At 45.3% G+C, this 13773-nt stretch overlaps 1 protein-coding gene across 2 annotated transcripts; it reads left to right on the top strand.

The window, feature by feature from the left end:
• The first annotated feature begins 1191 nt into the window (after positions 1–1191).
• Positions 1192–11811, top strand: LOC121525112 (interleukin-6 receptor subunit beta-like). 2 transcript variants are annotated; one of them, XM_041810920.1, is made up of 8 exons: positions 1192–1269; positions 1380–1448; positions 5919–6224; positions 6381–6528; positions 7761–7915; positions 8182–8336; positions 11410–11572; positions 11671–11811. In XM_041810920.1, the coding sequence occupies exons 2-8, from the start codon at positions 1394–1396 to the stop codon at positions 11682–11684; spliced, it is 996 nt and encodes a 331-aa protein (XP_041666854.1). In that variant the 5' UTR covers positions 1192–1269; positions 1380–1393; the 3' UTR covers positions 11685–11811. The 2 variants fall into 2 exon arrangements, with proteins under 2 accessions (XP_041666854.1, XP_041666853.1); XM_041810919.1 differs by having other exon boundaries at positions 11410–11584; positions 11671–11803.
• Positions 11812–13773: the final 1962 nt, after the last annotated feature.

The following is a 13773-nucleotide window of genomic DNA, read 5'->3' as shown; positions in this document are numbered from 1 at the left end:
AATTTTAACAAACAAAGCAATCCCATAAATCCCTGCGTACACACTATATTGCCAAAGTTTTTGCTCATCTGCCTTGACTCGCATATGAACTTCAGTGACTTCCCATTCTTTATTCATAGGGTTTAATATGACATGGAACCACCCTTTGCAGCTATTACAGCTTCAACTCTTCTGGGAAGGCTTTCCACAAGGTTTAGGAGTGTGTTTATGGGAATTTTTGACCATTCTTCCAGAAGCGCATTTGTGAGGTCACACACTGATGTTGGACCAGAAGGCCTGGCTCTCAGTCTCCGCTCTAATTCATCCCAAAGGTGTTCTATGGGGTTGAGGTCAGGACTCTGTGCAGGCCAGTCAAGTTGATCCACACCAAACTCTCTCCTCCATGTCTTTATGGACCTTGCTTTGTGCACTGGTGCACAGTCATGTTGGAACAGGAAGGGGCCATCCCCAAACTGTTCTCACAAAGTTGGGAGCATGGAATTGTCCAAAATCTCTTGGTATGCTGAAGCATTCAGAGTTCCTTTGACTGGAACTAAGGGGCCAAGCCCAGCTCCTGAAAAACAAGCCCATTCTTTCACAGATGTTTGTAGAAACAGTCTGCATGCCTAGGTGCTTGATTTTATACACCTGTGGCCATGGAAGTGATTGGAACACCTGATTTACATTATTTGGATGGGTGAGTGAATACTTTTGGCAATATAGTATGTACACACACACACACATATAGAAATATAGTATCTATATGTACATATATACCCACATATATACGTCTGTAAAAATGTATATAGTATACACTTTTTAAGTCTAAAGTGTTTCATTTTGAAGGATTTTATTTGGATGTTATGAAATGAAATGTTTTATTTTGAAGGGATCATTCAGACAAGCTCTGTTTGTGAGTTGGAGATGGGGGGGGGCATTAAAGGGCGCAGACACACCGGCACACATTACTGATGGGTGGGAGTACCAGTCAGCACCAAAAATGAGAGCTCTGATTTGTCAGTTTCCTTTGATAGACAGCGATTCTGACCAATCAGTACTCAGAGCAGACGGGTTCCTTGCTTTAGTAGATCTTTAGAACACAAGAATTACAGCAGAGCGCTAGATACCCCCCTGATATCCATCCACATGCTCTGAGGTCATGTAACTGTGACGTAGCACCGTATTTGTCACCTGAGCAAACGAGTAAAGGGTAAAGGGTCGAAATAAAGACTAAAACATGTAAATAAAGACGTGTCAATACATGCATACTAGGTCACAGTTGTAACTCAGGTAAACAGGGTGATATTCAGTCTGCTCTCTGTCACTGATATTCCCCATAAAGTTTATGATCATGTTTTAAATGTCTGTTATGTTTTTAATGTTTATTTCTGTATTTTCAGGTTAAATTTTCATCATGGAGTCACAAACTCTTCTGCTGTTAGCAGCTCTGATGATGACGGGACGAGCGGGTCAGTTATTTCCTTCATCGTGATATAACAATATTAATGATATTATTTTAACTTTTATTTTATTATTATTTTTGTTTTTATTATAAAGTAGTGGTAGGAATTTCTTTGGAGCTGGTCAGTAACTATCCTAAGTTAATGATGCTATTATTATTATCACTGTCATTGTTGTATTGTTAATGTTACTATAATGTAGACGAAGCATTAGCGCTAATCAGTTACTTCGTTCCTATTAGTTTCTGATATTGTTATTATCAATATTATAATCATTATTTTTATTATTAATATTGTTGTTATTATTATTATTATTATTACGTAGTTGACAGGGGTCAATTACATTTACTCAAATTACTGTAATTTAGTAGCTTTTTGTGTACTTGTACTTTTTGAGTAGTTTTAAAATCACTTCTGTTACTTTTCTTTAAGTATATTTTGAGTGAAGAATTGTACTTACTTAGATTTTAAAAAGCATTGAGTACTGAGTAAAAAAAAACAAATTCCATATTTCCTCCCATATTTCTACTTTAGGTAAGGTCACACCTTTAACCAACCTGGTCGGAGGTCCATATTTTCTTGTTTTTATTCCACATTTAGGACAGGTCATATTTCACTGTTAGAGTTTTCAGACAGACACAGTTCTGGTTCTGGCTCTGGTTCTGTTCTGGAGACTCAGAACCTTGGTGCTTTCTGGGGAACCAGCCCGCGTTCACACCAGTTTAAGCAGAACCAAAGTGGGAGGACATGACAAGTGACACGCCCACTGATGATGTCATGGTTCCCAAGAAAGAAGCAAATTTTCAGGTTCAGAACCAGTTTTTTCTTGGTTTGAACGGGACGGCCAGTTCAGAATTAGGTTCAGAAACCGGTACAGAGCCCTGCCAGTCTGGAAGGCCTGTATGAAAGCCTCTGTACTGTTTTTACACTAAATATCCATCCATCCATCCATCTTCTTCCACTTATCCGAGATTGGGTCACGGGGGCAGCAGCCTAAGCAGGGAGACCCAGACTTCCCTCTCCCCAGCCCCTTCGACCAGCTCTTCTGGGGGATCCCAAGGCGTTCCCAGGCCAGCTGAGTGACATAGTCTCTCCAGCGTGTCCTAGGTCTTCCCCAGGGTGTCCTCCCAGTGGGACTTGCCTGGAACACCTCACCCGGGAGGTGTCCAGGAGGCATCCGGACCAGATGCCCGAGCCACCTCATCTGGCTCCTCTCAACGCGGAGGAGCAGCGGCTCTACTCCGAGTCTCTCCCGAATGGCCCAGCTTCTCACCCTATCTCTAAGGGAGAGCCCAGACACCCTGCGAAGGAAACTCATTTCAGCTGCCTGTATCCATGATCTTGTTCTTTTGGTCACGACCCACAGCTCATGACCATAGGTGAGGGTGGGAACATAGATCGACCGGTAAATCGAGAGCTTCGCCTTTCGACTCAGCTCTTTCTTCACCATGGCGGACCGGTGCAGAGACCGCATCACTGCAGACGCCGCGCGGATCCGCCTGTCGATCTCTCGCTCCATTCTTCCCTCACTCGTGAACAAGACCCCGAGATACTTGAACTCCTCCACTTGGGGCAGGGTCTCATTCAAAACCCAGAGAGGGCATTCCACCCTTTTTCCGACTGAGGACCATGACCTCAGATTTGGAGGTGCTGATTCTCATCCCAGCCGCTTCACACTTGGTTGCGAACTGTTCGAGTGAGAGCTGAAGGTCACAGCCTGATGAAGCCAACGGAACCACATCATCCGCAAAAAGCAGAGAGCCAATCCTGAGGCCACCAAACCGGATGCCCTCAACGCCCTGGCTGCGCCTAGAAATTCTGTCCATGAAAGTTATGAACAGAATCGGTGATAAAGGGCAGCCCTGGCGGAGTCCAACCCGCTCCGGAAACGAGTCCAACTTACTTCCAGCAATGCGGACCAAGCTCTGACACCGGTCGTACAGGGACCGAACCGCCCTTATTAGGGGGACAGGTACCCCATATTCCCGGAGCACCCTCCACAGGATTCCCCGAGGGACACAGTCGAATGCCTTCTCCAGGTCCACAAAACACATGTAGACTGGTTGGGCAAACTCCCATGCACCCTCTAGGACCCTGCCGAGAGTGTAGAGCTGGTCCACTGTTCCACGACCAGGACAAAAACCACATTGCTCCTCCTGGATCTGAGGATCGACTATCTGACGGACCCTCCTCTCCAGGACCCCTGAATAGACCTTACCGGGGAGGCTGAGAAGTGTGATCCCCCTATAATTGGAACACACCCTCCGGTCCCCCTTCTTGAAGAGGGGGACCACCACCCCAGTCTGCCAGTCCAGGGACACTGTCCCTGATGTCCACGCGATGTTGCAAAGGCGTGTCAACCAAGACAGCCCTACAACATCCAGAGCCTTGAGGAACTCAGGGCGGATCTCATCCACCCCCGGGGCCCTGCCACCGAGGAGCTTTTTGACCACCTCGATGACCTCAGTCCCAGAGATAGAAGAGCCCACACCCGAGTCCCCAGGCTCTGCTTCCCCGTTGGAAGGCGTGTCGATGGGATTGAGGAGGTCTTCCAAGTATTCCTTCCACCGACCCACCACGTCCCGAGTTGAGGTCAACAGTGTGCCATCTCCACCATACAAGGTGTTGACAGCGTACTGCTTCCCCCTCCTGAGACGCTGGATGGTGGTCCAGAATCTTCTTGAAGCCGTACGGAAGTCGTTCTCCATGGCCTCCCCAAACTCCTCCCACGTCTGGGTTTTTGCCTTGGCAACCTCTGAAGCCGCAAACCGCTTGGCCTGCCGGAACCTGTCAGCTGCCTCAGGAGTCCCGCAGGCCAAAAAGGCCCGATAAGACTCCTTCTTCAGCTTGACGGCATCCCTCACCGCTGGTGTCCACCAGCAGGCTCGGGGGTTACCGCCACGACAGGCACCGACCACCTTACGGCCGCAGCTCCTATCAGCCGCCTCGACAATAGAGGTACGGAACATGGCCCACTCAGACTCAATGTCCCCCGCCTCCCCCGAAACTTGGTTGAAGCTCTGTCGGAGGTGAGAGTTGAAGCGCCTTCTGACAGGGGACTCCGCCAGACGTTCCCAGCAGACCCTCACAATACGTTTGGGCCTGCCAGGTCTGACCGGCATCCTCCTCCACCAGCGGGGCCAACTCACCACCAGGTGGTGATCAGTTGACAGCTCCGCCTCTCTCTTTACCCGAGTGTCCAGGACATGCGGCCTCATGTCCGATGATACGACCACAGAATCGATCATTGAACTGCGACCTAGGGTGTCCTGGTGCCAAGTGCACATGTGGACACTCTTATGCCTGAACATGGTGTTCGTTATAGACATTGCATGACGAGCACAAAAGTCCAGCAACAGAACACCACTCGGGTTCAGATCAGGGGGGCTGTTCCTCCCAATCACCCCCTTCCAAGTCTCACTGTCATTGCCTGCGTGAGCATTAAAGTCCCCCAGCAGAACGAAGGAGTCCCCACAGGGAGCGCTCTCCAGAACCCCCTCCAGCGACTCCAAAAAGGGTGGGTACTCTGAGCTGCTGTTCGGTGCATACGCACAAACAACAGTCAGGACCCGTCCCCCCACCCGAAGGCAGAGGGAGGCTACCCTCTCGTCCACCGGGGTAAACCCCAATGTACAGGCTGCCAGCCTGAGGGCAATCAATATGCCCACACCTGCTCGACGCCTCTCACCAAGGGCAACTCCAGAGTGGAAAAGAGTCCAACCCCTCTCAAGAGGACTGGTTCCAGAGCCCAAGCTGTGCGTCGAGGTGAGACCAACTATATCTAGCTGGTACTGCTCAGCCTCACGCACAAGCTCAGGCCCCCAGAGCCAGCTTCTGCAGCCAGGGATCAGACCTCCAGGGTCCCCGCCCTCGGCCGCCGCCCGGCACACAATGCACCCGACCTCTATGGCCCCTCCTACGGGTGGTGAGTCCATTGGAGGGTGGGCCCATGTTACTTCTTCAGGCTGTGCCCGGCCGAGCCCCATGGGTGCAGGCCCAGCCACCAGGCGCTTGCCATCGAGCCCCACTCCCAGGCCTGGCTCCAGGAGGGGGCCCCGGTGACCCACGTCCGGGTGAGGGACATCGATTCCTGTCCTGCCGCTCCGCTGTATAAGGTCTGTGAGCTGCACTTTGTCTGGTCCCTCACCTAGGACCTGTTTGCCTTAGGAGACCCTACCAGGGGCACGAAGCGCCCAACAACATAGCTCCTAGGGTCATTGAGACACGCAAACCCCTCCACCACATTAAGGTGGCAGCCCAGCTAAGATGCGTCTTTCACATTCAACACATCTGTTTCAGCAAATGATTGGAAAAAAACAGGAAAAAAAACTGCTTCAAATAAAGAGGACGTCTGACTTTATTTTAAACCATCATAAACATGTTTTATAGATGAATATATCAGTTAAAGGTTGTTTTTATGAGGTTTGATGGATGAATATATCAGTTAAAGGTTGTTTTTATGGTTTTCCTTCTCCTCAGACTTCCAGAACCACGTGATGACGTTCCCTAAGTCCCCGGCGGTTGTCCAGGTTGGCTCAAACTTAACAGCAACGTGCGTGATCCTCGACACGGCTGAGGTGACCTCAGATGACCTCTACTGGAATCTGTCAGATACTACATTACCCAGAGAGCTCTACTCCAGGATCAATAGCTCCGCCCTCAGTGTGACCTTCACTGTTACCTCGGAAAAACCTGAGTGGCTCTTCTGTCTGTGCCGCAAACATTCTCCCTATGTCGTCCTCAACCAGGGACGTTTCATACACGGCCTTTACCTGATCAAAGGATGTAGGTGTCCTCTTCGTCAGACAGACCTGCCACATTTAGCCATCTGCACATTGAATGCTGGTCTTAGATTCACTGTTAGAATGATGAGTGCGTATCAAACAGCTGTCATGTGTCTGTGTGATCCACTGTCAGTTATTATTTAACTGTGTTTTCCAGATGGCGTGCAGAAGCCTGAGAACTTGACGTGTGTGGCTCTTCAGGAGAAGACATACATCTCAGAAACGATCAGCTGTAACTGGGACGACCGCGGACGTCAGACCAAAGAAGTTCCTACCACGTACACGCTCTACGTAAAAACAGTGTTGTGAGTATACTAGCTCACAGCTTCATGCCATCATCATACATGAACCCCGATGGGAACGCCAGGATATAAACACTCTAGCCGTGTTTCCATCAGGAGGTCCAGTTTGATTCAATTCGGTTTAGTATGGGTTGGTACGCTAAACCCCAAAATAGTTTGCGTTTCCACAGACACCCGTGCTCTCATCACAGACAGCACTAGCCAGCTGTTCCAGCAGCAGAGATATAGAGAGGATGAGTGACAGAAATCAGTAGGGAATAAGCAGTAAACAGATTTATTTCAGCTGATAGAACTTTTTAAAAAACTAACTACATTTTAATGATGTTAACCGCTGTCAGTACAGCTCCTCAGCTGATGGAATATGTGTACAGAGATGGTTTGAGTCGTAACGCTACGTTAATATGTGAATACATCTAGTCTAGAACAGTTTATACGACAAAATATGAAAGTTTAGAGCTGTACTGTGAGAATTCGCCGCATTAAAAATAAAGTAAAAGTTCAGCTGTTGTTAAAATCAAGCTAGATTAAGTCAGAAATCTGGGGTGCGCTGATCTGGTTTTAAAATAGTCTGCAGCCTGAAGTTTTAAAAACACGTTTAACAACCACAGAGCGATGTTTTCACAGGTTATCTAACGCAAGACATAGATTAATAACTAGTCACAGATGAGAATGAACTGTTCAAAGGCTTCATATTCACAAAATGTCTGCATTAATTTAGTTTCTCATCCATCACGGATGGATCAGGCTGATGTGAGCCTTTGGGCTCTGCTTTGTGTTTTTAAAATCATACAGATAAACGTTGGGAAACTTGATTTGTGGCCAGATACCAATATCCATAGACTAGGAAACAGTTTGGATCTCCGTCGAGCCCAAATATTTTCCATTCCCAGGCAGATATAAGTCCATTTTTCTCTCGTTTTCGCCCGCTTCTCACAGAGCTGACTTCCGTGTTTGAAGCCCGGAGGTGAGCAGCTGAATCACGTGCTGATGTGACGTCAGTGCAACCCCTATTGTTGTGCGTGTAGCTCCACCTTTTTTGGTGCGGTTAGGTTAGATTGGCCCCCCTACGGAAGGGTGCTGAAAAGTGGGACAGTACGGGTCGGTTTTTTGGCACCCTTTCTCTATGGAAACGCCAAAAAAAGCGTGCCGTACTGCACCGAACTGAGCTGGACCGCTCGGTGGAAACAACCTATATGTGTCTGTTTCATGTTCCTGTTGTGGTTCCATGTTTTCAGTGACCAGATACATCAAACCCACACACACAGCACCAACGCTCAGGTGGCATTGGGAAGTTACCCCACTCAGACAACTCTGGAGATTTGGGTGGAGGCTAAAAACAAGCTGGGGGTGGCGGAGTCAGAACGCCTGATACAGGACGCCAGCTTTTTTGGTGAGTTCAGTCTGACGGCATAGAGGGAATGAAGTGGTCGTGTTTTACAGACAGCGCTGACGATCAAAGTATGGACCCCCCTGGATGGTTTTGGGGGGGCGGTGCTCTATGGACTCTGTACATCTGTCTTTGTTTTTGATAAACATTATATTGATAGAATTTGATATTAACTACGATAATGTAATAATAATAATAATAATTTACTGTTGCTAACATGCAGTTTAACAACAGTAAATATGACAATAATTTGCTGTTTTGTGTTTCAGTGAAGACCAGTCCTCCGTCAGACATCATGCTGCTGTCAGAGCCCCGTTTTCCCACCTCTCTACTGTTAAAATGGACTCCCCCCATCGATAGAGTCTATGTCAGATTAACCTATCGCATCAGATTCTGTCCCCAAGGAGCGCACGCCTGGAGCTACGTGAGTTTGTTTCAATATTTTTTTTGAAAGATGTATCTTTGGGCTTCTGTGCCTTTATTGCCTTATTTATCGTGTTAATGAGGATAAAACCAATCTGACACTGATGTGCTGATGAGAATAAATCCAAAACTCCTATGTGACAGCTACGATGGCCGAGATATCTCACACGAATGGAAATTCAAAACGCTTTGCAAAAAGAAAAAACACAACGACATTTGAGAAAAACACATAAACAAAAGTTTACAACACAAATACAAAAACTTGCTGCAGCGCATGAATACAAACACTCAGCGCTGCGCATGGATACATAAACTCAGCACAGCGGGGAGGCAAACAGTTTCCACAACAGCACAAAAATACAACTTGGTGCAGCAGATGCAAATAAAAAGTCACAACACAACGGAAGTGGGGCCGTTATTAGGGACGGACCTGATAGCCTGCTGCTAACAGCAAATAGCAAGACACTGATATTAATAAAATGTAGTATTAAATCTAATAATTGCTACTAAGTGCTTTAAGCCACGATAAAGCCCTAATACTAAAACATAAAGGATCTAAGTTCAATAGACAGAGAGCAGAAAGGAGAAGGAGAGAAAGGGGGGAGCAGTGTGAGGGGAGAGACAGTTGCTGTTTCTCAATATGCGTACTTCAGGTACTTCTCAACTTACGGACTAGTGATACGTCATCATCAAAGCCGCTAGCATTGCTGTTCCAATAGTCCTGGAGTTTTGGGTTCTTTTGTTCAGACACATCAATAAGAAGACATGATGAACATTTTTGAGCTGTTCCAATAGTAGTAGGATCGTTCGGCGGACTCCCGTACCCCTGAAGTCCGAACTCTGGAACGAACTTGCCAAGTCCGAACTTCCAGAGAATGCAGGGTCGAACTTGTGAACTTTGAATTGAAAAACGGCTAGTGAGTCTTTCGCCGTTTTCAAATTCGCCTTCTGTACTAGCAGCGCGTACTGATTTACCCAAAATGTAGTATGCGAACAAATGTGACAGTTGCAGTATGCCAAAATACCTAATACCTAATACCTAATACTGATTAGGAAAAATTTCACAGCATGCATCGGACCAGTCTGCTTCGCCTACTGTTAACCACAATGCAAAGTGCCGGGGCAGAGTTCATAATGGCGGAGAGCAGCAAAACTTTCACTGGAGTGGCTGATGGTTATAAAAAGTGCCATTACCTTTTATCTTTACCTTGTTAACATGTACTATAGTGAAATAAGTTGTAATAAGGTCACTGTTGTTTTTTTTTCCGCTGTTACAGCTCCTAATGGCCAGAAAGGTGCTGTCAAGCGTATCACTGCACTATACATACTAGGCTAAAAACAACGGCTATAAAAATCCTGAAAAAATCAAATAAAAACACTTCCCAGATTTTTTCTGTACGAAAATGGATGGAAAACACTTTAGCTTCGTTTGATATCGACCAGAGTATGATGTACTTCTGTATACCGGAAACCAGCTAAACCGGGCCAAGCATACCACACTATAACGTCCAACTGGCAGTCATACTGCATCCTACTGTCGAATGCAGTACGCAATACATACTGCACACTGCGTCTGGCAGCAGTATGCAGTAGGCCAATTCAAAAACAGCCTCTGTTAGAGACTAGACACTGTGTAAGCAGAGACGGAGGGAGAACTGAAGACGCAGAATCAGCACCAACTCAGAAGATCTTGGGACATTCAAGGACTTTCCTACTGTAAAATACACCCCTAACCTCTCATCGACCTCCTGAAAGTGCTGACTCAGGGGAAAGAAGACAATGTAAAATTACTAGCAGCTACTAGAGGGAATGGAAAATTACTAGCAGCCACTAGAGGGAATGTAAAATTACTAGCAGCCACTAGAGGGAATGTAAAATTACTAGCAGCCACTAGAGGGAATGTAAAATTACTAGCAGCCACTAGAGGGAATGGAAAATTATGAGGAGCAACTAGAGGGAATGGAAAATTATGAGGAGCAACTAGAGGGAATGGAAAATTGTGGAAAAATATGAACAATCTCCAGGTTTCAAGACCATCTCCAGAGATCCTGAAATTCGTCTGTCTGCTGTGTGTAATATAATCAAGAAGTTTATAACCCATGGAGCTGTGGCTAATCTCCCTGGGCGTGGACGGAAGAGAAAAACTGACAAAATAATGCATTGCAGGATAGTTGGAATGGTGGATAAACATCCTCAGTCAATTTCCACACAAATTCAGGCTGTCCTGCAGACTCAGGGAGCAAAAGTGTCAGCTCGGACTATACGTGGTCATCTGAATGAGATGAAGCGCTATGGCAGGAGACCGAGGAGAACACCACTGCTGACAAGGAGACATAAAAAAGCCACACTGGAGTTTGCAAAGGTGTACCTGAATAAGCCTCAATCCTTCTGGGAGAACATTTTGTGGACAGATGAGACTAAGGTAGAGCTTTTAGGAAAAGCACGTCATTCTACTGTTTACAGAAAACAGAATGAGGCCTACAAAGAAAAGAACACAGTACCTGCAGTCAAACACGGTGGAGCTTCAAAGATGTTTTGGGGTTATTTTGCTGCCTCTGGCACTGGGTGCCTTGACTGTGTGCCAGGAATCATGAAATTAGGAGATTATCAAAAGATTTTGGGCCACAATGTAGGGCCTAGTGTCAGAAAGCTGGGTCTGCATCAGAGGTCATGGGTGTTCCAGCAGGACAATGACCCCAAACATACCTCAAAAAGCACCAAGAAAAAGTAAGAAGATGTGTAAGAAGCTTGTTGATGGTTATAGGAAGCCATTGGTAGCCGATATTTTTTCCTAATGGTGTGCAGCCAAATACTAAGTTGAGGGTGCCAACAGTTTTGTCCAACCCATTTTTTGAGTTTTGTGTAAAATTATGGCAATGTTGGCTCTTTTCCTTTGCTTTTTTGTGTTGTTCCAATGCACATAGATGTAATAAACCTGTATACCAAACACATTTATAACTGCAACAATTTCTGGGAAAAATGGTGTATTTTCTGGAAAAATTCTAGGGGTGCCAACACTTTCGTCCATGACTGTATACAGATATACATTATCTTTTATCTGTCCCATGCTTCAGGTGCCTGATGATGACGTGTCCAAAGAGGTTAAGTCGTTCAGACTGCAGGGCTTACAGCCTGACACAGTTTACCTGTCCCAGGTGAGCTGTAAGAACGCTCGACCTGGACACGGACACTGGAGCGAGTGGAGCAACAACGCCACCATGAGGACCCCAGAGGACCGTAAGTGTGAGAGTAGGTGTTGATTGGTTATTTATAGAGCTCTACAGTCTGGATCCTGTAGTAAAATTACAGTGATTTAATGACTTGTTCCCTTACAGGAACCAGATCCTGACATGGACCAGACCCTGATAGGAACCAGACCCTGACCTGTAGGAGGGTCTGCTCAGTGTTTTTGCAGCCTTAGTTTTTATCTGTTTCCTGTCTGTCTGGGCTTTATTGATTAAAATGAAATTTCCATCAAAAGTCTGATGTGTCAGTTTGTTGATGTTTATATTTAAATGATTATTGATTATTGATCAGCATTAATAACCATCAGATTAGACCAGGGGTCGACAATCATAGGCACGCATGCAAACGGTGGCACGCAGGTACTTGGCCAATGGCACACAGTAAGTCTATAAACTGATTTTTTTTTTTTTTTTTAGAAGTCAGACACGTGCTTTTATCGGAAAGCTGGTAATATTTTCAAGTGACGTTGCTTCTAACACTTTCCTCAACTTCAAACACCTAAAGCAGCTTTTTCTGTTTTTGACCAAAATTTTGTTTTTTTTTCAATTCCGTTTTCTTGTTTCCTTTTTTAATCAAAAACATGAGGAAAAGGAAATCATGTGACCCATTGGGAAAGATGAACATTTCAAAATAAAAGCCTTCATGTCAAACGAGCCATCCATTGTCTTTTACTGTATGATAATCTATCTATACAGTGCCTAACAAATGTATTAGACCACCCTAACCCTAACCAAAGTCAGGTTTATGCCACAGCTGCCCTAAATTAACAGGATTGGTAATTCCCAAAATTATTTTTTATGTTTCTGCAATGGTTAACACACCAATATGTAGAAGCTCTTAAACCCAAATGATATTTTAATGCTAAAATATATTATCATTGTTATCGTTGAATTTTCAAATTTACTGATTTACAAAAAAACTGAAAAAATAGTAAAGCACATTAATATTTCTTGATTAATATGTCAAATTATAGTTATTTACTGTCATTCCTGAAGAGAAAAATGAGTTTTAGTGGGTGAATCTTATGCTTGATTCATTTCTGACTTCGCCGGCTCCTGTTTGGGTGAATTCAGTTTGAAATTCCTCATTCCTGTTCAAAATGGTAAAACATGGAGAGCTGACTGAAAATGAAACAGTCTGCATTAAAGCACTTCATGATGCTGGATTGTCTCTGAGACAAATATGACAGGTAGTCTAAGAAATTTTTTAAGCACTGTACATCGGCATCAGTATCGATATCTGCACATATTTATCGGAATCGGATCGGAACTGAAAAAAAGTGGATCGGTGCATCCCTAATACTTACACTCTTAAATGTAGCTTTTGCCATACATTCGGACTTTGCCTCTGAACTTTCATCTGTTGCCTTCGTCTTCGATGAGATTTTACGAGAATTGCAAGCACTAGCCGCGCCAGGATTTTGATTGTGGGTGGGCCTCCAGAAAACTGGATGGGCCAGTTAAAATAAGCCAAAAAAAGGGTTCCCCTTCATCTCCGTTTCAGTGCTTTTTCTGCGGTACTGAGGACAGAGACCCAGTAGCCTACCTGTGTGGCGCTTGTGTCGCTGTCCTCAGCTCAGTGCTGAAGCGGACAAAGACATACACCATAACGCTATCATAAGTTACCTCTGCCTACTGCCAATATTATTTTTACTCCAGAAATTGTGCATACACCAGCGTTTCCGCTAGACTTTTTTCGTCCCTGGTCAAAATGACCGGCAGTCCTCAAGAATTCCGGCCATTTAGAACAACCACCGGACATTTGCTTTAACATTATTTCGCAGCATTAACAGCAGCAAAACACATAAATCTGATATTCTGTGATACATCGATACAAGTCTGCGCTAAGCGGGACTGAGGACACATTTTTATTTCCAGACCTGACCCAAAACCCAGACAGTAGAAACCAAGCCAACAGTAAACCTGAGTAATTATTACCCTGTTATTACAGACTGGTAGACATGTACACATGATGAGACCCTGGAAATGGCTGCACAGAGACTTTCTCTATTTTTTCTTTGTGTAAGTGGTTTAAAGTATCAAAAAGAAAGCTGCGCGCTTTTCCTGAAACCCGCAGTCAGGGGGTTAGCTTCAAATTAGCACCGTTAGCCTGTTAGCACATCTAAGCTGGCCGCTAACATAACCAAGGAGCTTAAAACAGCCAAATACCATCCTCCACCGACAACAACGAAG

The sequence above is a fragment of the Cheilinus undulatus genome, linkage group 17, assembly GCF_018320785.1.
Source record: "Cheilinus undulatus linkage group 17, ASM1832078v1, whole genome shotgun sequence".
Taxonomy (NCBI): domain Eukaryota; kingdom Metazoa; phylum Chordata; class Actinopteri; order Labriformes; family Labridae; genus Cheilinus; species Cheilinus undulatus.
The sequence above is the reverse complement of the archived record's forward strand: the minus strand, read 5'-3'. Positions and strand labels throughout refer to the sequence as shown.

Excerpts from the sequence above, each read along its gene's own strand:
- LOC121525112 (XM_041810919.1), top strand. The coding sequence starts at position 1,394 with ATGGAGTCACAAACTCTTCTGCTGTTAGCAGCTCTGATGATGACGGGA. Across the intron at positions 1,449-5,918 it reads GATGATGACGGGACGAGCGG|ACTTCCAGAACCACGTGATG; the intron begins GTCAGTTATTTC and ends CCTTCTCCTCAG. Across the intron at positions 8,337-11,409 it reads GAGCGCACGCCTGGAGCTAC|GTGCCTGATGATGACGTGTC; the intron begins GTGAGTTTGTTT and ends CCCATGCTTCAG.